A 25,595-nucleotide genomic window follows, 5' to 3' on the forward strand; every position below is an offset into this window, starting at 1 on the left:
ATGGCAGTTGTTACCCGTGGTCTACCCTGTCCTGGTCTTCGGACATTCATACCTGTCTCCCTGAATCGCTGCAACATTCTGGACACACTTGTATGGGAAACTCCAAACCTTTCTGCAATTCTTGGTATGTCCACCGTTCTTCTCGCAAAACTACCGCTTGGACACATTCCTCTTGGGTCAAATTGCGTGTTTCGCGTTGCATAGCGATCGAGTGTAGAAAATCAAACGAAAGAAAATCTATTGATCACTAGAATTGATCGAGAACAACTGATTTTAGAATGGAGCCAATACATTCAAAATCTGATAATATCATCTTTTTTTATTCCTGCTGGGAAAAAACATCTGTATTGAAGAAAACCGTTGAAAGTGGATAACATATGCATGCATAATTCTGATAAAAATAATTATCATTGAGAACACCTTCAGTTGTAGAATAAACTTGAGATTTCCATAATGTGCGTTAAATTTTATGCGCAGTGTAAGTATCATTTCCGGTCAAACCGGAAGTCGAACGAATCTAAAATTTTTTCCAAGAATTCATCATCTCTCTTAACAAAGATCAACTATAAACTTTCAAGTGTCTCGTCTTTCTTTGAAATATTCTAACGAACGGTTTTCGTGAATCACCCTGTATTTAACAGATCGATTCTTGCACGTACAGCAATGTGAAAAACACAGTCATATCAGATTATTTTCAAATCACAGAATTCTTTTGGAAATTCCTGAAAAATCACACCAGTGTAGATTGAACTTCTGAGTTTGGATTATCAACTTTAAGCTTGGAAAGAAGTCTCTGCTTGAAAAGCTGACCGAAGGTAGATCTGAACATACGGTTCATGTAGCAGTATAAAATAAAATTAACAGATCCGTTGTTTAACGCTAAAATGTCCATAACAGCACCGTACTTCTGATAACAGACGAGGAAGAAATATTCCCCTTTGAGAGCAATGTAGAGCGCGAAGATTCCCTGAGGAAACTCCGTAACCAGGAAGAGTAAGAGGACAGCTATGAGCATCTTCGTAGTTCTGTCAGCTCTCCTCTCAGCTTTCGTTGGTTTAGCATCACATGTCTTGCCTTCGACTCGTAAAGGGTGTGTTTCGTAGCTCCTCAGTATCTGCTTTCGCTTCTTGGCTTTCATGAGCGTCTTCACCAGCCAGCAACTGATCACAGATAGTATGCAACAAGGCAATAATTTAATGAACACTCCGTACATCCAGAAGTTGGCTTTGAGCAAGAATTCGTTCTCTCTCAGTTCGTCAACGATCGCCGCTGTGTACAGCGTGTAATTCTTGTCCTCCTTTATCACGTTCGATTTGATATGGAACGATAAAAATGTTGGGGAGCACAGGATGATGGGAATCACGAAGCTCAAGACGATGGCGAGGGAGCATCGTTTGTCCGATCCCAAAACGTGTGTCTTCTCGGGGTACCTGGAACAAAAAGAACGAAATGTTTACTGGATTTTGCTTCAAATTATTTTCAGTGAGTGTTACACGATATTTTTCATATTCAAGCGTTCTCAGGGACTAATCTCTTTTAAAGCACATACAGGTATCAGCGAGAGCAGATATCGGACAAATATTTGAATGATTTATATTTTGAATATTGTTGAAAATTGAGCCCCCTGCGACCTTGCTCTTGTCTACGTCACTGAAGTTCAACTCTATGGTGTCTCAGGTAACGTTACTTGGCAGTTGATCGACGCAGCCCCCATGTCAACAAGATGTCAGATGTTCCCGTTTCCGCTGAAGCCATCATCATTCTCTTTGTTCATTGTGTTTAAGTCACTGCTCATTTACGTCGATTCTTGTGAAAACTTCTCTAACATTTAAGTCATTCTCTTTAAAGTCTTCCCGTTCTTTCCCGGTGTTGACTTGTTCAACGCAAAAGGTAATGTACTCTCAGTCTTCCCAAAATTATCAATAAATCCATTTCCATGTCGTTTTCATGACTTCATTATGTATGAAAGGACCCCGCACACTTACTTAGGAAAAGCGGGTCCAGTGAATTTTCCCCATTTTTACATATTATATTTATATCAATCTTAAGAACAATATATCAGATTTTCACGAAGGTCTTACATCCGGTTTGTTCTATAGGGCGTTCCAAAATTGCAGCTACGGAAAAATGAATCTTTAAATTTTGATGATAATTCTTCTAATTTTCAGAATTTCATCATGATGCCTTGGGTTCTGAATAACAAGATATCACAGATATCCAAACACTGCCCACCACGTTATGTTTTGTTATACAGGCTGTTCCATGTAGCTGTATAAGTAACTTAATGTAACTTTGTTAGTGACTTTGGGACCACCCTGAGTTTTTCAAAATATGATACCATGATGTATGTCCACCTCTGTAGGAAGTGTCATTAATGTACAAAGAACAATTGCAAAATTATTCAGATTTAAATTCGGATTTCATACAATTTTTCTTCTTTAAAACTTATCTCTGTAGTTGAGATTACTGTCAATTATTTGATTTTTTATGAATTCTGTAGGCTACTCAAACGGTTGGTTGGCTTTCCTTCTGTTAAGTAGTTTTCAGTTAGTTTTTTTTTAATCGTTGCGACCATTATTGGTATAAAGTTATAGAAAGTTGATGTGAAAAGACAGCAACGAATGCGCGAAATAGATGTGCATGTTTCCTATGTGATCATGAGTTTCCATTAAATAACCTCAGACGAATAGATAGAGAAGATGATGTCGATAAAAGAAATCTGGCTGTTTTGAAGCGTGAAGTATTAGAATTACCGGTAGTTGAAGTAACCCAATTAATAAGATTGTGCATTATTTGCATTAATTGTTTGAAAGAGATAACTGAAGAAATCAACGACATAAATCATGATTCTACAGTACCAGTTAAATGAAATACTTTGCGTCGAACTCCAAGTCATGCGTGCTTCATTTGCAATGAAGACGGTGGTGATCTTTGCAGGTTAACACTGAAGTGCAGATTGAAAATTTTCATAGCACATGGCATATAAATGAGTGAGAATGCTAGAATTTGCAGACACCACGTGAATGAGGATCTTTTTATACCTCGTCCTCTCCTTGTTGGTTTATACGATACACCAAGAAAAACATTAGAATGAACGTAATTCAAATCTCTACATTTTTACAAAAAAATGCGCAAATGCCATGGAGAAGCCCTTAAATGGAGATATCTTGTCGAGAAGGATTTTACTGATGAGGAATTCGAAGCCCTTTGTCCAATTACAAAAGACGAATTTCTTGATTTGTTTAGACAGTGTTTGCCAGTTCCCGAAAATTAAACTAAATCGAGTCACATTTCTAAGAAAGATCTTCTCACTTTTCTATGCAAAATAAAACAAGGATTGTCAGATGATTTATGTAGGTAAATTGTTATTTAAAGTAATGAACTAAAACCTGAATGATGTGGCAACAATATTTTAATTATATATACACGAGTGAAATTTTTCACATACTTTTATAGTAGAATATTTAAAAAAATATGCATCTTCATAGTGCTCAAAGATACAACAACCTGGAATGATAATACTGTTCTTCTATATAAACAGATTTTGAGATAGCGAAATGAGGAGATTAGTGACACTGAATTATGTCCATCCTGTACATTCCTGAATAGAAACACCTTTCGACAGACAATACCTATCATATTAATTATAATGAATGAAAACCTATATTCCTTGACAACTACAGATAAGTTTTAAAGAAAAATTGTATGAAATCAGAATTCAAACCTGAATAGTTTTGCAACTGTTCTTTGTACATTAATGAAACTTCCTACAGAGGTGGACATACATCATGGTATCATATTTTGAAAAACTCAGGGTGGTCCCAAAGTCACTAACAAAGTTACATTCAGTTACTTATACAGCTTCATGGAACAGCCAGTATAACGAAACTCAACGTGGTGGGCAGTGTTTGGACATCTGTGATATCTTGTTATTCAGAACCCAAGGCATCATGATGAAATTCTGAAAATTAGAAGAATTATCATCAAAATTTAAAGATTCATTTTTCCGTAGCTGCAATTTTGGAACGCCCTATAGAACAAACCGGATGTAAGACCTTCGTGAAAATCTGATATATTGTTCTTAAGGTTGATATAAATATAATATGTAAAAATGGGGAAAATTCACTGGACCCGCTTTTCCTAAGTAAGTGTGCGGGGTCCTTTGTCCACGTACGAAATTATAAAATCCTTCAATGTTCTCCAGGGTGGACCCTGGAATTAGTAGTTTTCTTTCAGAACCCGAATTTAAATTCTCAAATATGGTTTAACGGTCAGTGGTAAGCCATGACACTAGTTGATAGTATCTCGTCCTGGTTCCACCTGGAAGATCGTGTACTCTCTCGATTGGTATAATCTTCTAATTATACTTTGTATTTCATGAATTCTATTACTCCTTCATCTTGCTCGACATATAGATTAGTTCTCAAGCCTTCTGCTCTTCTCGAAACCAACGATTAGTGGTTTCCCTCTTCATTACTCTCATTTTGTACCTCCCGTAATTTATCAATCGTATCTCCTATTTTTCTGTAAATGTTGTATACATTGATGAATTTTGCACTCTTGAAGACCAAGTTATTTATATTAATTATAATATTATTGCTCTTCTCACATCGAATTATACTTTTTCTGCTCTCCTCATATTTAAATTAAAATTTTTGTGCTCGATTCGCATTTTATGTATTGAACTCATTGATGACCAAAGTTAGACATTTTAGTTTTATCTCTTGGTCTGCATCATTATTTTAACTCGACTTTCTCAGTAAAATTCATTATTCTAACCTGTGTCTCTGATGCAATAAAAAGGCTCTTGCAATCAATTATTCTTGATTGCTCTGTTACTGAAAACGTTGTGTTGATTTTGAATTTATCGAACTTTCTCAAAGTCTAAGTCTGATCTCAAGTGACTTCTTATTTGAACTACTCTTGATTATCTCTGTTTTTAGTTGAATAATGGTTCTCTCAGTCTATATAGGTATTAGCTTCATGCAGGTGACGTATTCATTTTATGATTGTGAACGATATACAATAAATGTTTTCACAATTCTATCTTCAACTCAAATATCTGGTAACAGTCCACTACTTTAATTTTTACAAAATCTGAACACTCTCGATTTTGAACAACTATTCTGTAGACGGGAGATGTGTTCCTTGTTTGAGGAGTAGTAGCTATATAGGGTGATTCTATGCGAAACATAGTCTGTTTTCGGAAAGTTCAAAATGATGAACTGCGGATTAGTCATTCCATTTTGGAAATCACACAAAACCGAGCGATTTCTGACAGTTTATGTTTTCAACACTGTGCTACGTTGCCGGCGCACTAGCGAATTCTTTCAAACGTTTTGTTTTGGTTAGGTTAACTCTATAAATGTTGGTTTTGGCTGTTTTCACTTAATTCTCAAGTGGACGTGATGACGAGGGGATATTTATGTTTCTTGAAGCTTAAAGTGTCATTGAGCAATTATTCCGTAACTCGTTATAAGTTTCAAATATCTATCAAAGTTCATTAGTTATTTCTTAGAGTAAGTTTCTGCTGCATTGAAACCAGTAAGTAAATTGTTTTCAATATTACTAAATGGTGACGAAGAAATCACTCAGACCATATGGAAGGAAAAGTACGAAATCACTATACAGGGTGGGCCATCCATAACTTTCCACCCCGAATTTTGAGCTTTGGGATGGAATAACGAAAAAACGCTCAGATAGGTCAAATTTTGTTGAAGGGGGAGAAATGAGGGTATTCAAATGAGTTTGATATCATTACCCCTCTAGTCGCAACGCCTAACAGCTCTCATTTTTGAATAGGGAAAAGGGGCCGAGCAGCACCTTGTTGGAAAGGCAATTCAATTTCCTGCATGAGTGTATTTTTTTTTTCACCAGATACATCGGACAATTTCCTAGTATCTACTAAAGCTCGGATCCATTGCTACATGGCCTAGGACAGCCACGTCCCTCGATTCATCTTTTTCATGCACGCTCTTTTTGTTTCCGACCGAACAAGTAGCGTCACAGTTGCACAACGTAAGCAGTGGATACATTTTTTCTAGGATGTCGTTCGTTGAATAAATTAATGTGTATTAGTGATTAGAGGTTTCTTTTCGGTCGAAATTTCAGAGAATCAATTAGACAAAAAGCCGACGTTTCGATTTTATTTTAAAATCATCTTCAGGGCTCTAAAATAAATGACAAACTTTATAGTAAAAACAAGTAAAAATTCAAAGGAATAGAGAATAGAAGTCTCGAAACAGGACACATATAACAATTATTGAATAAGAACATTAATCAGACTAACAAAGTAATGAATATGATCAAAAATATCTTTGAAATTATCACATATATACAAATAACAATTAGAAGCTACTCACATTGCCAGTTGGTCTCTATTGTCAATTCGAAAATTAAAAACCTTGAAAAATTAATACTTTTTTTGACAAAAAATTAACAGCATAACTTCTAAATATCTTTGAAATATGTGTCGGATACGAATAATATTCTCGAGATAAATTCCACATTGCCTCTTTCACTATTTTCGCTGTTATTTCATTATCGGTGGATAATTTGGAGCCAAATTTCAGGGTCAGATCGTCCTCGATAAGGTCTTCAATACTAGTTATCGCAACATCCTTTATTTTTATGCAAAATCAAGGGGTTGTACTCACCCCTGTTAGGGGCCTGAAGATGTATACACAAAGTATATAGACTAGTTCAAGATAACGGAAATATCCCAATGAATCTTACAATAATCGAATACCTACTGGGTAATATCAGACTCAGATAACAATAACCAGGAAGCAGTATGTCGTGCAACATAGTGACCTTATCATCCAATACATAAAAATAACAAGTACCTATTATAGGTAACATAACATGGAAAGAAAAAGGAACATAAAATGACATTGCCTTATCCAGAGACTATCGAGATCTCGTTGTAAAGTATAACGATACATACTAAACTCTTGCAACTTATATGTCAGTTTCATTCCATGAATTTATATTCCATCGACAATACGCGGGCGGAATTGAATTTTACCAGTTGATTAGAGTTTCTAAACTCGAAGTGAATTCGCATTTCAGGCGGAAAACTTGTCCATGATTTTGGACGACCGTCATATATTCGATTCGCAGGAGTAATAACCCAAGGACATTGATAATTGTACGAAGAAAATTTATAACAGATTTCGAAAGCTTGGCCGGTCTGTTGCCTATTAGCAACAAGCTTGAGAAAGTTTAAAAAAAAATGTTTTCGAGCATTTATCAGAATGATAAAGAGACAAGATTCACTAAGTAAAGAAAAAATTACATGGCAAAATAATGTATTTATAGGTGCATTTAACAAATAAGAACAATTTGAAATATTGAATTTGAAATCTGTTAATTATTTGATTATGATGTTCTTTGTCAATATTCAGATGGGGTTTTATTGAGTTGGCATTGTTATGACCAGTAATTTCTACAGGCTTTTGATCTTGTTCAGGGTGGGCAAAATTCGATAGGATTGAATGGGAGCTCTGTAACCGTGAGAGCTAGGGAAAATGGATGGCACGTTTCCGACCTCGATTTTCAAAAGATTCTTATTGGCCAAAACCACATCCCACTATCTTCTTTTGTTTTCAAGTTATAAGTGAAAACTCATTTTTCGGCTCTTCGTACTGGTGCCTCTAATTCGTAAAGTATCAGTGAATATAACAAATGTTATATTTTTCATATTCTTTTTCATGTAGAATGCAGTGGCGTAGTCAAAGATTTTTTGCAGTCCGCCACTTCAGTGATATAGTGATAACTTTTATTTTTTTAAATATAAGCCCAGTGTTATTTTTACATATTCCTTTCCCATATTTTTTTCTGATTCAGAATATATATCATACGTAGTGTCTGATTGTTCTTTCAATAAAAAAACTCAAAAACTAGATCGGTCTAGTTGGCAGGTCATTTCATTGATAATATTATAATGAACTTTATGCTCCTAAATTGTGTCAGGTTATTAAGGCCCAGGTTCACAATATATGGTTAACCCAAAGTTATGTAGTGACCAGTAGTTAAATCAAAAATTCTGTTTCACAAAGTGTGGTTCATCGTTTGACCTAAAGTTAACCTTTGGTTAACTTGACCCCGAAAATTTCATGAGTTAACTAAGAGTTACCAGGACATAGAATTTTCGTGGCGTATGCTTTTCTGCATAGATAACATATTTTGAGTTCTGTCAGAGACAATTCAGCATTTCTTCGAGATTACTGGTTAGGAAGCGTTTCACATGTATTGGGTGTTATTAGTTATTATTTACGAACATCGTGGACGATTATGATGTGAATACTCATAGTATTGATGAGGAAACAGTGAGGCCCAGAAGATTTGGAGCTAGGAGGAATTATTTTGAGGAATATGTCGACCCGGATTTCTTCTGTAGATTCAGAAATACAGTGGAAAGGAAGGCATTTGGAAGCGAAGAATCTCAGCTCCTTCAATGAGAATATTAAAAGTATAGATGCAAGCAATGATTAAGTCTACAGCTTTTTTACATAACATAACTTGTAATGAAAATGAAGGACAACCTCCTTCAAGAGGAGAAGAAGAGGCAATTAATTTATATCAAAATGTTGCTGCGCCCCCTATAGGGGATCAAGAATTATTGTCAAATAATAGAACTAGAAGAACTAGACTGAATCTTATTAATAGTTATTATGCAAATATGTTGAATTAGAGTGATGAAATTTGAATTTTTGAAATAGATCAAAGCATTCCAATTCAAACTCAAATGATCAATAAAAATAGGCTTTTGAAGAATTGTTCAGGAAAACACCTCATAGATAGATATAAATTATTTAAGGAACTTTAAGTAATAAATGCAAAAGTCAATTTTGTTTGAATTTTTCAATAAAGTAATAATTTCTATTGGTCCAGCACAGTTGCACTGTTTTTCCTTATTTCGCACAAGAAAAAACGAACGCTTCAGCTTCACAAATCAAAATCCAAATGAAAAATAACCTTTAGGCAATTATGAGACTCAAATCGGCACAGAACATCAAACATTCGTACGGTACTCATACGTTTTATTCGTTTTCTGTAATATTCGTAACAATTTCTATATTCTAAAGTTTTTGTTTCACAGAAATACGGAATGTCAGTAATAAATATCCCAAAAGTAGATCTATCGTTCACGAAAAGCATTACCAACCCTCATAAAAAATTTTTAACCGATAGTCAAATAACCATCACTCATTTTTTTGTGGTGAAACGAGCAGCTTTTTAAACCTTAAATTAACTCACTGGTAGTGGTTAACAAACCACCACTGGTTACCAATGATTGTGAAACTGGATCTAAATGACATAGGCTTTGCCTCTAGTGTATTTCCTTTTTCCTTAGGTTTATTATTCAGATATTGAAATTGTAGATTTCACAGAATGAACCTCATTATTCTTACTTATATGAGAGATCTTGAAGATCACTTCAATGTCGGATATTTGAAAGGATGAAAAATTTTCCAATACGGAATGAATCAAATTCAGGAAATTTTATAAACCTGGATTCAACTGAATATGTTCCGAAACCTTTTCAGTTGAAAAAGTACTAGTTAGTAGATAATCTAAATACTAGTAGTAGTAGTAGTTCAAGCACCTTCACAAATAAGGCTGTGCCACTACTAGTAGAGGTTAATAGGTAAATATGAAGTAGTCATGGAAATTCTCGTAATTTCCTCATTTCCTGAGTATCTTCTCAAATATCCGGAATAAAAGTGATCTCCAAAATCTCTCATAACCTGACACAACAATAGAGCATAAAGTTCATTATCTCTGCTGCACATCTTTCGGCAACAGCAGTTTCGTACGGGCAAGTATCACTTTCCACACTTGATAGGAAAATAACTATTCTACCTATTAGCAAAATAAAATACAATAATCCATTAAAAAAATATCAATGTTCATAAAAATTTTATGTTTACGATGCTTTTTTGCATCTCCTAGTACTGAATTCTGAATTCCGATAAAAAATACTTACCTAATATGTGCCCATTTAAGACCAATATTAATTACAATAGCTATTGAGTAAAAGATAATCAATAACACCCCGTACACACCCCTGGGTCACTTGCGTAAATTAGTAATTTTGTTTAGGGAGGTATGTTATACTTAATCGATATAAGTACATATAAATATGTCATACGTATATAATATCTGAACAAGAATTCCGATGAAACAGAAAGATTGAAATGTTTCCATTGCTATGGTTAATTCGCACGTAACCAAACTTCGAAATTTAATTCTTTTGAAATGGGTTGTACAAATGAAAACATTTTGAACCCATTCGACGCAGAACTTAATGCTCAACAAGTAAATGAAGACATGGGCGCCCGCAGGGGGGGCCACGGTCCCCCCCTTAGATTCTGATAGACACCGTTAGAGAAATTTTTCTTTCAGTAAAACTAATCGTAGATGATATTTTGCCCCCCCTGAGAAAAATTTCTGCGGGCGCCCATGAATGAAGATCTTTTCATATCACTCAAAGGTTATTTTGAAAAATTGAAATTGGTAACTTTGGGGGACCTGCATATTTGAAACGGGTAACCAAAGTATATGCGTCTTGTCTGATTGGACGCAAAATTTAATGCTCAAAAACTTTAATATCCACCATTTTTCCAACATTTTCAGTTCCACAGGAAATAAGATCAACAAACCGAGGAAAGGAGGTGTTTCCTCGGTGCACAACTTCACGGAGAAGAAAACCAAGGATATTCATATCTATTGATTGTACAGGGTGGGCAAATTTCGATGTTTTAGCACTACAACTTTCAAACCAGTGGAGATAGACAAAATCTGATACCCCATTCTCGGTTTCTTTTTCTGAGAAACTAACAAGAGTAGTAGTCATTTTTGGTCACCTTCTTTTGTTTTCGAGTTATAAGCGAAAATTGGAAAAATGGCGATTTCAAAATGAATTTATATCTCCGCTAATACTGATAATAGCGCTCTGAAATGTAAACATTATACAGGCACTTTTTCAGTAGAATTCAGTGGCGGGCTTACCTTTTCAATAGCATTTTTAATTACGAAGCTATGACCCAAAGTTATGTTTTTTTGAATGGAAACACTAGATTTCTATACAATTTTTTTAAAGCTTAATTTCCACTGATTTCAAAAATATATAACATCATATAGTTTGTATCAATATAAATAATAGAAAATGGTCAAATACCTATTTTCTCAATATATCTATGGTTTCAACTTTCGACGAACACAGAAAAATAGAACTTCTCTAGACCTTCCAAAAAAAAATGTTTCTTCTTGCTCTGCAAACCAGACCTCCACTGCTTTTATTATGTCCTCATTGGAAGAAAATTTACGAACTTTAAAACTTTTTTTCAGTTGAGAAAAGAGATGATAGTCAGATGGAGCCAAATCTGGTGAATAAGGGGGGTGTTCTAGTAATTCAAACCCTAAATCACGAATTTTTTGCATGGCAATATAAGATTTGTGCGCAAGGGCGTTGTCTTGTAAAAACAAAACACCTTTGGATAGCTTTCCGCGTCTTTTCTCTTTAATTTTTTTCCGTAGAGTCAGTAATGTCGACTAGTAATCTCCGATTATTGTTCTACCCTTATCCAAAAAAACAGTCATGATTACTCCATGGCAATCCCAAAAAACTGAAGCAAGAACTTTTCTAGCAAATTTTTGGACACGAAATTTCTTAGGTCTTGGAGACCAAAGTGTCGCCATTCCATCGATTGTTGCTTTGTTTCTGGATCGTAAAAATGTATCCAAGTCTCATCCATAGTAACAATTCGGTTTATGAAGTCTACATCGTTTTCAAATCGAGCACAGATCGAACGTCAACATTCAAACTTTTGGGGATCCATTTTGCAGCAATTTTTCTCATGTTCAAATTGACGCGTTTTGGCTCAATTCGACGGTCTGATAAAATCATGTCATGAACTGCATCGATATTTTCGGGGACTGACACAGAACTGGCCTTCCTGATTGGTCATTATCTTCAATGGAAAATTTACCTCTTTTGAAGCTTGCAGTCCAATTTTTCACTGTCGCATACGAATTACATTGACATTGACTAGTATTAAGCATATCTTCGTAAATCTGCTTACCTCTTAACCCTTTAAATACAGGTACTTGATGATTTTTCGATTTTCATAATTTCGTTGGACATCTTCTTTCTTTTAATTTATTGCGTAACTCTGGTTTACTCTTTTGACCTCAAACTTCACACTGACACTTCTTATGAGTTAATGTTCGTTGCTATGGTAACGCAATAGTTTTTGTATGCATGGAACTGGTCTAGGTTAACTAGATATCAATACATTCTCGTATGTATGAAGTAGCATGAAACATTTTGTGAAAACCGAATTCCTTTATTCAAATGTATCCGAATGCAACCAAGGAGAATCGATAGGAAAAATAGTGCCTTTGAATATCTTCAGATTACCAACTGCGAACTTATAAAAACACATGTCGGCTTTCTCTCTATAAAATAAAAACTGCCATATCCTTGACATATATGATTTACGACAAAGTCCAAGGGAGCTTGTTTGAAATCTATGCCGGAATGATTTTCATAGATGGCGAGATTTATAAATTATAAAATAAATGGAATCGAGATTAACTCAAAAATTACTAATGATATGAAACTTACCCCAAAAGAACGAATGGTATCCTAATTAATGGCTTAAAAAAATTAAAATTTTAAACGTTTTCGTTAACTTTCATCCCCCATCAAAAACTTGGCTATGCAATTCTTCGAAGGCATAGAAGCGCCACATATATTTTAAAAATACATAATCATCAAAATTTATCCTGAATATGTGAACACCCAGTTTCATATGAATATGAAAATTCGTTGAAAAAGCAACCTATATTATAGGAAATGTTCACGCCGTCATAGATAGAACACCCTGTAAATAAATTTTCGGAACTAAATAAAATTCCTACTTTAAAGTCGGAATTAGGCGAAAAATAATTTTGAAATATTGTAAGTGGCTCTCTTCTACGCTTTCCTAGAACAATTATTTTTCTGTACTTATGAAATCGTGAAACTGGTGTAGAGTAGAACGGAAAACTCAACATTCAGAAGAAAAAGAAATGGTGTTTTTTCGATCGAATATAGATTTTGTAACAAAAAATCTTATTTCCAACAGTTTTTCTGAAAAGTGCTTAGACCCGTTTGCACCAAACGCACTTAGTGTTAAGTGTCCCTTAAAATGAACCCTTAACTTAAATTACGTTGCGCCAACTGTCAAGTGACAATTAAATGGCTTAAGCTAACCTTAAATATAAGCACTACTGTAATGACCACTTAGGTATTTAAGGGCGGGATTTTAACCTAAAATAATTTGTTGAACTGGCTTTCGGACTTCCCATTTTTGATGGATTTTGAAAATTGATTGAATTCATTACTGAATACCAAGCCTTTTCTTTTGCCTTTATTGTAATGCCATCATTCTTTTTTAATTTTCAATTTGGTGTTACAAATCATACTATAGTTAGCAACAAACTCTTTTTCTTCTGTTAAGAAGTTGAGTGCCCTTCGTAAATTACCACCACTTGCTTGGCAATTATTCACCCTATTCGTACTAACAAGGGCAATAAGGACATTTTCTTCATGTTCCTCTTCAACAGTAGTGAAACAAATTCACACAAGATCTTACAAAGAAAGTGTTGTACTTATATAAACGCAGGTACCTTTTATTTGACAATCATTATCATTATCAATATTAATGCTAATTCAACAACAAAAAGTTGTTACTCTTTGATAATATTATAATAATATCCTTGACACTGACTGACAGGACAATTAAGTTAGGTTAATGAAATGATAACGATCATCGGCAACCGGCCAACCAATGAAATGGCATTATTGGACTAGGATGAAGTTGCACCAAAATAAAAAACTGAAATATCACTAGAAATAAAAACTTACTTAAGATTCTGTTAAGCCACAGTCGTGCAACTGGGAATAAAATTAAGCGTCCATTAACTTTAAACGACACTTAGTTAAGTACTCGTTTTAAGGGGTATTGGTGCAAACAGGCATTAGTCATTACTTCCACAAAGTGCTTAGCAATAGCGAGCCCTTTGTGAAAAATTGGTGCTTAGTGCTCAAGACTCGGAAGCACTTTTTGTCAGTGCTCGGCATGGCTCTGTGTAGGACAAATCTGAAGCCATTTCAACAATAAATACTTTGGTCGAATTTTTTCATGATTTCATGCTTATTCTTCTGGCCCGCAATCATCGCATATTCCATGTATCTACCTACTCTGCATCCCTCTTCTGACTGGACTACCTGCAATTCCTCAATCGTCTTCGCCATCCAAATCTGGAATGTGTATGCTTACAGCCAGAGTGATGTTTTCAAGTATACCGATCTTTTCTCTGCTTGCTTTCATCCAATATTGCGTATTTATTTATCGATAAATCTGGACCCTTCAAATCTTCAATGAAACAATCAATCTTCTGCTGTCAGTTGATGGTTTCGGGCACATAAAATCCCTCTCAAACGAATCGAATGAAAATAGAGAGATGTAAACCAACTCACCGCAAATAAATTCCCGTCAGTGTATCATATTCGATATCGGATGTTTGAATAAGAATAATACTATAAAATAAATATTTGCACTATTCATAAATTTATTTGAATTGCTTTGCTTTCAGATGTGGAAATCATACATCGTATAGATAGCCGGAGTTTGTCGGTATCTTCAGATATCTTGTTGATTGGATGGAAAGGCTTTTTGTGCCTGTTAAATTAGTAAATATGGAGGATCAAATCGGATGAGAAGACAAATAGCGGTAATTATATTCGATATATTTGCCAATATTGGTGAAATTTAAGGGGCGTTAATCCCCAGAATAATATTATTCGGACTTTCGGCCCTCATCAGTAGGTATACGGTGAAAAAGTTCAAAGATGAACAACCATAAAAAGCGGCTGACTTCTGTTTGTTGACTGCGTTGATACACGTGTCAACGGTTAGCAGGGTTACGTCAGTGATTCAAACCTACACCATCCAAATAACCCTGTCAATATCGGAAGCAAACTACAATTTGTAACATTTTTATTATACACTGCGCAAAAAAATTAACGCACATTCTGAAAATCTCAATTTTAATGAAAGTTAACTCTACATTGACTTTATAATTTATTTTTTATGTTCTATCGGGAAGGTTTCGAACGAAACAAGACCATAGACATAGAGACATGGACTGAGCAATGTCAGCATGAAATTGGCTTTTTTTATAGAAAGAGAGAAATGATGGTCGGGCATTTACCTTCTCTTTTTTGTTCACATAGAGGTGAGTGTGGACCAATCAATATTCTAGAAAGAGACAACTGCATTCCCGACTTGCGTTTCTCTCTGTCACTTTTTTTGACCGTATTTCATGCATAGATAGAAAGGGAAGGCACAGTCCATGTCTATATGTCTATGAACAAGACAAATTAAATGGAAGAAAAATTCAGGATTTCACCGAATCTTATGTGAAAGAAGAGAAATGAACAATTTTCAAAATACTGAAATGCTGATAAGTGTTTTAATACTTGGTATTTCCACCCCTTGCGTTAATTACAGCTCGGCAACGACGGTTCATACTCAATATGAGTGATCTTAAAATGTTCTGATCTAATCCTTCCCAGATTTCTCCGAGTTGGATTCCTAAGTCATTAACAGTAGCTGGATGATTTTCTGAACTTCTCAGCCTTCTATTGAGGTTGTCCCAAACCTGCTCAATCGGATTGAGATCTGGAATTCTTGCTGGCCATTCCATTCGAGAGACTGAAACCTCTTCAAGGTACTACTGAACGATGGGGTCTGGCATTATCGTTCATAAAAATGAACAGACCACTAGGTCTGTGCGACCAGTCAAAGATATTCCACCCCATACCATAATCGATCCTCCCCCGAAAACAGTAGTATTAAGGAAATTGCACTGAGCATATTTTTCATGTGGACGTCTGTATACAAGGGAACGTCGATCACAATGGTAGGGGCAGAATCTAGACTTATCTGTGAAGAGAACTCTTTCCCAATGGGCCTCTTCCCAATGGATATGCTCTCTCGCAAAATCCAAACGCGCCCTTCGATGGGCTGGGGTAAGAGCTGGGCCTCTTGCCGCGACACGAGGCCTTAAATCATATTCTCTGAGGCGATTTCTTATTGTCTGAGTGCTAATTTGCACCTCATGAGTTTGCTCAAGCTGAATTTGAAGGAGGCTAGCGGTTGCAAACCGAAGAAACTCTCAAGTAACGTTCTTGAATGGCAGTTGTTACCCGTGGTCTACCCTGTCCTGGTCTTCGGACATTCATACCTGTCTCCCTCAATCGCTGCAACATTCTGGACACACTTGTATGGGAAATTCCAAACCTTTCTGCAATTCTTGTGTATGTCCACCCTTCTTCTCGCAAAACTACCGCTTGGGCACATTCCCCTTGGGTCAAATTGCGTGTTTCGCGTTGCATAGCGATCGAGTGTAGAAAATCAAACGAAAGAAAAACTATTGATCACTAGAATTGATCGAGAACAACTGATTTTAGAATGGAGCCAATACATTCAAAATCTGATAATATCATCTTTTTTTATTCCTGCTGGAAAAAAACATCTGTATTGAAGAAAATGAAGAAATGATGGTTAGAGAGTAATCAATATCTATGTACTACAACTCCAGCTTCCACCAGATCCACACATTCTTCACCAGATATTATAGGCAGCGATATCAATTTGATTTACTCAAAATGTCACAACTCGAATATATCCTCTATGGACTTCACGAATTGTTCGATCGCCCGCATAAATATCAACATTCCAATATGAACATAGAAAATTTATAAGGTGTCAAATTTGACTAGGTATCGATAGAAAATTTTTGCAATCAAGAATTCACATTCAATTCAAAATGTGGTCGACGGAAAAATCTTGTAACCAACTCGTTTATTAATTGAGCGATTAATGTTCTCGAAAATATCTCAATCATTAATCGCTTTCATTAATAACCTAGTTGATTAAATAACTATTTCTGAAACTGAAATCACTAATCTGAATTAAATTTGATGTTTCCTGAAATAAAAGTTATGTTTTCAGAAATAGAAAAACGAAACGAAACATAAACTTATAGCTGGACAACGAATGTTTCATCTCATGTGATTAGTTGCATCAGGTCACTTGGAAAAATGGTTGTATCAGGTGATTTGGAGTGAAAACAGTGTAAAATTGAAACAGTTTGTTGAAAATGCTTATGTTGGCAAAGTGCTATTATTGTTAGCCTATTTCATACGATTTTTACAAAGATTGTTGGAGGGTTCGAACAAGAAGAAGATGTTGATGACCATTGAGAAAAAATTTGTGAATAATTTAGACGAATTTTATTGGTGAGATTTTAAACTCATACTCTATTTCGATATACTTGGTTTTGGGTATTTTTCTGTCAGTTGGTATCGAAATGAGCCATTTCATAAAATCATTTAATTTACTTAGAAATGAGAAAAATTCGGAAATCGTAAGTTTCCATTTTCATTTTCAAAAATCGAATGGGCTGATATCCTAAACGAGTCCATATGATTGAGTCAGTCTTGGAGTCAGTCATCAGGAGATAAGTTTTTTACCATTGATCCAGGGTCAGTCGTATGAGGATCTATTTCAGTAATCATTTTCAATAATTTTTTCAACTTTGTCATTCTAAGAGTTTTGTATAAGTGAGTTTTGTGAAACGCTTTATTTTGACCAGTTTCACCTTCTGTTAAAAAAAACTCACCTCTAAATAAACCCTGTATAATATTTGTGATGACCAACCATTCAATCGGCTGAAGAACAAAGTGAAATTTTGACCGGACTATCATTCGTTTTGGATGACGGATGATTAATGCAAGGTGTTTAGCGATACATGCTGAAGCGAAAATTCACTCGTTGGAAAATAGTACATTCTAAGGTTCAGTCACCGGCAACACTAAAATTTTCGTGACTAATTTCGAAATTGTCATTTTGACAATTGTAGATTAGACTGGGATTCTACATTGACCTTGCCCTTTCGCATGTGTGGCTAAGCTTCTCGCCCTTATGGCCCTCTAACACGAGAACGGTTAAGAGTATGTAAAATTGCTTTAGACAAAAGTTGTGTAGAATTTTATTATCTACAACTTTCATGATGAATACAAAAACGATTAGAGGTACAGGCAGGAAAATATTCGAAAAAAATGAATTTTTATCATCTCCAAAGTGTCAGATTAAGAAAACCCCCCTTGATTAGTGTCAGATTAATGAGTCAACACGTCTACAACACCGAGATTAACCATCTGTATGAAAATCTGACACGCTCGAGTAACGATTTTTTTTTACATTTTCAAAGGACCGCTGTGACCTTGCGTCACGTCCAAATTGTCAGTCCCTTGAAAAGTAGCTTCCTTTGGGTCTAGTTAACATAACCTCAAAAAATCTGACACGCTGGAATTTTTTTTTTACCATTTTCAACTCTTCCGTAAGGTCAGTCCCACCGCGCAAACTGTCAGATAAGCATGAATTCATTAATAGAGACACATTGGGCATATACAGGGTGATTTTTTTAAGTGGTTCATTAGAAGTTTTCGAGGAAGGAATTGTAATACAGATTCAAGATTTTGGATTTTCGTTTTAGAGAACATGAACTTTAATTGCAAAATATTTTCAAGCGGAATCTACTTCCGGTTTCACCGGAAACGAATGTAACTTCGTTATTTCAAATGCAACACCCTGTATATTTTTACGTATTCGAATTCTTCGTTTAATTTTACACTGATTTGATGTATGATATGTGCAACCATTCAAGCGGTTTTTGAATTATAACCTGATTATCAAATTTTTTGAAAAAAAGGTTGTCACAGATTAGTGTCCATATCTTCAAAATCCCTCATTATAAGAATTTCTTTTTGTGGAAGTAGAACAAAAGAAAGTACGCTGATACTGTTTCTTGTATAGCTTATGAGGAAATATTATACAGGGTGTCTGAAAAAGGCCCCCAAATTGAGCCTCAATAAAACTATGGAATCTCACTTTTTTCAAATGGCAACCCTATAATTTTGTAATTCCAATCGATTGCCCGTCAAAAACTACTTAGAGTGTCCCCAACATTCCATGCCTCTAAAATCAGTAATTTCGCCGTAATTGAATAAAATTCGAATTTCGGGAATAAATCAAGGTTTCTTAGTCTAACCATAGATAGTATCTCAATCTGACACGCTCGAGTATGTACACCTGACGATTTTTTTTTACATCTTTGAGACCCTGCAGACGCTTTCCCCACCGCTGAAAGGGCAAACATCATGGAACTTTTTGTCTTTCTACCATCCAATCTTCAAAATCCATTAGGTCTCCACGACGCTCGAGTAAATCCCGATTTAGCATCGTCGGCTCCCCAACTACCAGTCATGAATTTACATTCTTCGTCAGCTGGATGGTCGATCATTTTGAATTAACTGATTTCGACAAAATATTCGGAACCTGAAAACGCAATTCTAAATCTAATCAGACCATCATACAACTCTTCTTCCATGCGTAAAGTCGCGTCCACACTATGCCGAACGACATCATTCGACCTATACGGGTCGACACATTCGGTTCGCTACGTTCGATTCGACACGGCGTCCAGACTGGTTTTGCAGTGTAGACGTCTCGAATGATGAAGAACGGTTCGACTCAGGTGTTTTCGAGCACTGAATGTGTAGGAGTTGGATTTTGGAAAACAAAATGAATGATTATCCTTTTTTGGCAGCAGCTATTGCAGTAATAATCGCAGTTGCAGGTTGTCAGCGACGCCCATGTCCTCGTAGATTTTGGGCGAGACCCATGTAGTATCAAGAAGTGTCGAGAGAAATAGTTTTTCTTCGTTTTATTTATTTATTTATACAGACATACATCCAACAGACCGAGACCCAATTACAGATGTATACAATCATACAAAAAAATTACAAATAATACATCGACGATGATGAAGCAGACAAAAAATAAGGAAGTCTTAGAAACAAAACAAAACAAAAATTACCAACGCGTGGTTCCAGGATTTCCTGAAAAGGAGATAATGAAAGAAAAAATGTCAACATTCCTTAGATTAATGAAGAATGATCACGCCTAAACGGGGAGGCAATGAATAAAATAATAAGGATAAATTCAGATGCATACCACCCGACGATATGAATATCGACAAGTGTTACGATCTGAATTGAAGAAGCCAATTCGCCATCGTCCTTAGATTGTTATAACATTGTTGTTAGCGGACAGAAAAAGTGATGTTAGGAATTAGGTACCTCAATATGAAATGTTGTGTCTGATCTAGAAGCTAAACGAGGAACACTGAATTGCAGTGACGAGAGCAGAGCCATTGATTATACCTGAATCGTGTACGATTTTATAATCATTTCACGGACCTTTCTAAGCGAAGCGAACTCAAACTCATTCAAAAGGGATTCATAACTGTGGTTTCTATCTGGATAAAAACCACAGTTAATGGTGAATATGGGGATCATGGAGGAACATGGAGGATCTTCTCCTTGATGAAGTCAACGAGCTCAACTTAGAGTATAGGAACGGCTCACAATGGTGATAGCAAACCCTCCAAATTAAGGTTTTTTTTTTCAAATAGGTGTTCTGGACATTGCAGATCACTCTCAAATATCCACGGATGAGAGTTATCGAACGATTTTGACTATGAAAAATTATTTCAGGGCGATGTTGTACTTGGTAGTTTATTAATTCATTCGGATTTAGACCACTAATTCTTCAAAGATCGTCTTCATCAAGGTGTCGACTGATCTGAATCCCATCCGACACGTCCACACTATGAATTTTGACTTCATTCGATTCGACTTTCTTTGAGCGGGACCGCGCTGATTCGGGTTGGAAGCGACATGATTCGATTCGACTTTTGGATGATTCGATTCGATTCGACACACGTCCAGACTATTTCGACTTTTCCGCTCGACTCAGGTCGAATGATGTCGTTCGGCATAGTGTGGATGCGACTTAAGACCTCCAGTTTTTTGACACGAAAAAAAGCGTATTGAATTATCACGAGCTTTTCGTTACTCTGAAACTGACATTTTTTTCAGAAATATCGTACTTGAAGAAGTAGATTCTATGTGTTATAAATTCTCTCATACTACCATTCCGAAAAGCTGATTAGAATCTAAATCAACTCTTTCATCCGTCCCTCGAGTTTTTTATCAAAGAAGCCATAAGTTTACACAAGTCTGAAAGTTCTTTTCGTGCTTCTTTGTCAGAAGTTACAATAATTCAATTCGTTAAGATGAAGCGAACTTTCCTCGATGTTATTAAGGACACTTTGATCCGAGACAGAGTAAACATATTCACGTGGACTTTTTTATCTTATATTTATAGACAGGAATAGACAGGAAAGCAATAACATGTATTTTCCTTATCTCACTAGTTAGGGTTTGATTGAATGTTCGTTCAGAGAACAAACATTAAACAATAATTTTTGTTGTAATCACTAGATAATACAAGTTTGACAGGAAGTCGAAAGCTTCTCTCGCCATATGCATGCACGCATTGCGTATCTTCTTAATTATTCCTGATGCTTCAAAAAGTGCCATAGAAAACAGAAAAACAGAACGCTAGTATTGATGAATTAATGACAACAGTTTTTTGGATGCATCTCCTTTAGGCCCAATTTCACCAAGGATATAGGCCGAGATAGGACGTTACTTACGTTGAGGAAAGAAACACGTCGACGTATGTCAATTGGGCATTTTAACTTCAGTTAAAATGGAGTGTTTCTATGTTTTGTGGTTTCTTTACCCTCCTTACTTCACTTCATATAGTTGGGGAACCGACGATGCTAAATAGGGATTCACTCTGTTACCCTCATTTCATTTTCTCGGCGGAGTAGTGTATGCCACGATTTTGTTCGGGTAGTTTAGGTTTCCTAAATCTAGCGGCCGAGTTCGAACAAACTACGCTTTTAATATGTTTGTGTAATTTTTTGTCCGAATGTTCTTTCTGGAGTTACGACCTTGCGGGAACATATTTTCAATTCATTATTCTGGTAACAAGGAAGAGAGAAATATCTTTTTGGTGATTATAAAGATATCTTTTGAGGATTTAATAAATCTCTTCATTAAGTAAATTCACAATATTTAGAAAGCTAAGAGAGACTATTGGTTTTCATTCTCTGGCTAAACTCGAAAATCGAGGATTTCATTATTGGAATTTATTGTTACCACACATCAACCCCACACACCACCAAGGGTAAGATATAATTTCCGTGCTCCAGAGAGAATATTCTGATTGTTTTGTATGTCCTTTTAGGGTTTTTATTTTTTTTATTTTCTCTTTGAAATATTGGAATACCACATTACGTCAGTTCCATGCGATAATGTTATCTGGAGGGACGTTTAATGATCTATTGGAGGAGTAACTGATCCAGGAAAATTTCACCATCCTCATTATTTGTTTGGATAAGTACCCCGCAGGGGATCTATATATGTATACTCGTATATCGATTTTATATTATCAAAAAAAAATTATTGATGATTAGCTATTGTAGTTTTAGAGCAGGTAGTACATAAGATAGGTAGATAAGTTAAGATTAGGTTAGTATAGGATATAGGTTAGATAATAGGCATAGGGTAATAAATAAGAGATTAGTAGATAGGTAGGTTTAGATAGGTTTAGGGTTTTAGTTATTAACTTGAATATATTCAAAATTAGAATTCAAATATTATTTTTTCCACCTCTCATTGTCAGTCAATAGAATCTATATTTTTTTTTTCATTTTATGCCATAAGTTTGGTAATTTTAGAAATATGTGACCAGATAATGAAATTACCTGGCGCCCATTAGAACTCTTTAATTTATTTTTTTTTTACTTCATGCTCCAGAGGGAAACCCACCCTGAGTGAGCTAGCTGGTCACTTTTGTTACAACTGGCAAATTTGAAAAAAAAATCAACTTTGTTTGATTTATTTAACTTTGGTTTGTTTTAAACGTAACAAATTTGGCGCCCAACGTGGGGCCACCCCTCTTTTTGGAACATCAACTTTTGAAACACGTCATAGTAATAAAATTGAGAGGTTGGATTTGTACTTAGTAGGGATTTATTGATTAGAGTATCTTAGTTGATGTTGATTAAATTATTGATATCTGATATTGAAATCGAAACCTGATATTTTCAAATTATTTTTGATCCATATCGATTCTTAGTTGATGTTGATATTACATATTTCTTTCGACTTGAAGGAAAATTTAGAAAATTGTTATTGTTCGAACTCTGCGTCCTCAAGCTAGTTGTTGTTATTCGCGGTTATATATTCGTTTAAATTTTTTTATATTTGATTCTCACCCATAAGTAACATATTTCATCATGGCTTCATCGAACCTTGAGATCAATCGTCTTTCATCGTCTGAACTACAATATCTTCTTGCTATACGAGGAGTTACAGATGTCGATACTGTTAAATTAATGAGACAAACTTTGCGAAGTCTTATCAAGATGGAACGTAAATCTGATATTAGAATCAAATGGCCTGATTATCCTTTTTCTTTCGATGCAGATAGGGCTGCTTTAGACTTGATGTTGTCTGATGTCGATACTTTGTTAGAGAATTTTGATGGTTACAATGATTCTGTCAAGAAGAAAATTTCCACTAAAATAAATTTCGCTCTTGAAAGACTGAATAACGCAAAGCCAATCACAAATGATGATTCGAAAGCTAAGTCATCGTTATTAGTGAACATTCTCGCCAAACAAACAGCTTTTAATAAGAAATTAAGGCAATATAATCGTTCTCTACTGTCAGAACATAGTCTAGGTCCAGGAATGGCTCAGACTGCTCTCTCGAGCAGTAATTCAGAAATTTCTTCGTCGGATTCGGAAGTTGATATTGATGCTTTCCCACATAACTTTTCACATTCGTCTAATGTCGTCAATGCGGTCAAAATCAAAAAGGTACCAGTTTCCCAATGGAATTTGAAATTCACCGGAGAGAAAGATTCGTGTTCCCTTAGCGCATTTCTCGAACGTATAGAGGATATGAGAGTCGCGATAAATACAACGTATGAAGAATTGTTCAACTCCGCCATTGATTTGTTCTCAGGAAAAGCTTTAATTTGGTATCGTGCTTCAAGAAGTCGTGTTAAAGATTGGTCTGCTTTAGTTCGATTACTACGCGAAGAATTTCAACCTGTTGATTACAATGATAAATTATTCGATGAAATTAAAAATCGTACACAATCGCCAGATGAATCTATAGGGATGTATATTGCTGTTATGACTAACTTGTTCAATCGTCTCACAGTACCTGTATCGGAGCACTTACGTTTGAAGATATTGTTGAAGAATATTTCTCCTTTTTATCAGACCCAATTAGGTTTATTGGATATACATTCTATTGAGGAATTACTTAGGTATGGTAGAAAGTTAGAATCGTGTAAAGCGTCTGTAGAATCGTTTAAGCCTCCACCATCACGTAGGGTTTCTCGTTTATTGGAGCCAGATTTGGCGGCGGTAGAAACGGAATATAATGAACCTTCTACTTCCTTCTCAAATACTGCGTCGAGATCGAATGTTGATGCTGTAGAATCAAACATTAAATGTTATAATTGCGGCCAAAGCGGGCACAAAGCGAACGTCTGTAGAGCTCCAAGAAGGAAAAGGTGTTATCAATGTAATAAACCAAATTACACTGTCCTCACATGTCCGTCTTGTTCAAAAAACAATTCAAGATCTCAGGGAAACGCCATACCGGAGCACTAGATGGTCGACTAGCGGCTCCAGACTCGGATAGAACCTCTCCCATACTGGATTATATTCTTCAAAGCGCAGGGAGTGACGAAAGACCCTATTTGCAGGTATCAATTTACGATATAAAATTTTTGGGTTTGTTAGATTCCGGGGCATCCTCTATTATAGTGGGTGGTCCAGGTTGGAATATCTTAAAGAGGCTTAATTTACCTCTGAAACCATATTCAGGTAGTCATTGCACTGTTGCTAATGGCAACCAATGTCAAATTTTGAGATATTTAACGGTACCTGTTCAAGTTTGCGATCGAACAGTTTTAATGGACGTTCTAGTGGTGCCATCTCTTACTCATTTATTAATTTTGGGTGCTGACTTTTGGAGGAAGATAGGAATCGTTCCTAATTTGAGATCTAAAGAATGGAGCTTCGCTTCAGTTGTATCAACCGATAATATATTGGCACAAACATCTCTTTCTGAAAACGAGCAGCTTAATCTCGACAAAATGTTGGAGGAAATATTCAGCAAACCTCGATCAGAAGTCGGTCTTACGAATCTCGTTCATCATAAGATTCAGCTGACTGATGAAACACCTATTAAGCAAAGGTACTACCCAGTATTACCTCCGGTTCAAAAACAGATCAACATAGAACTGGATCAGATGCTCAAAAACAATATTATTGAACCTTCTGATGGCCCTTGGTCTTCTCCTATTATTCTTGTGAAGAAGCCGGATAACACTTATAGGTTTTGCGTGGATTATAGGCGTTTAAATAGAGTAACGGTGAAGGATGCGTACCCTTTACCAAGAATTACTACAATTCTCGACAAACTCAGGAGAGCTAACTACCTTTCCACGATTGACATAAAAAGTGCTTTCTGG

The 25,595-nt window shown here is 35.6% G+C and overlaps 1 protein-coding gene across 1 annotated transcript in view; it reads right to left on the bottom strand.

Moving 5' to 3' along the window:
* Positions 1–686: 686 nt before the first annotated feature.
* Positions 687–25,595, bottom strand: part of LOC123308211 (G-protein coupled receptor dmsr-1) — a 38,783-nt gene continuing 13,874 nt past the window's right edge. Inside the window, exon 2 of the mRNA XM_044890787.1 lies at positions 687–1,430. Within this exon, the coding sequence (XP_044746722.1) occupies positions 731–1,430 (700 nt within the window). The 3' untranslated portion in view covers positions 687–730. The remainder of the gene's footprint in view (positions 1,431–25,595) is intronic.

Source organism: Coccinella septempunctata, chromosome 2 (genome assembly GCF_907165205.1).
Source record: "Coccinella septempunctata chromosome 2, icCocSept1.1, whole genome shotgun sequence".
Classification (NCBI taxonomy): domain Eukaryota; kingdom Metazoa; phylum Arthropoda; class Insecta; order Coleoptera; family Coccinellidae; genus Coccinella; species Coccinella septempunctata.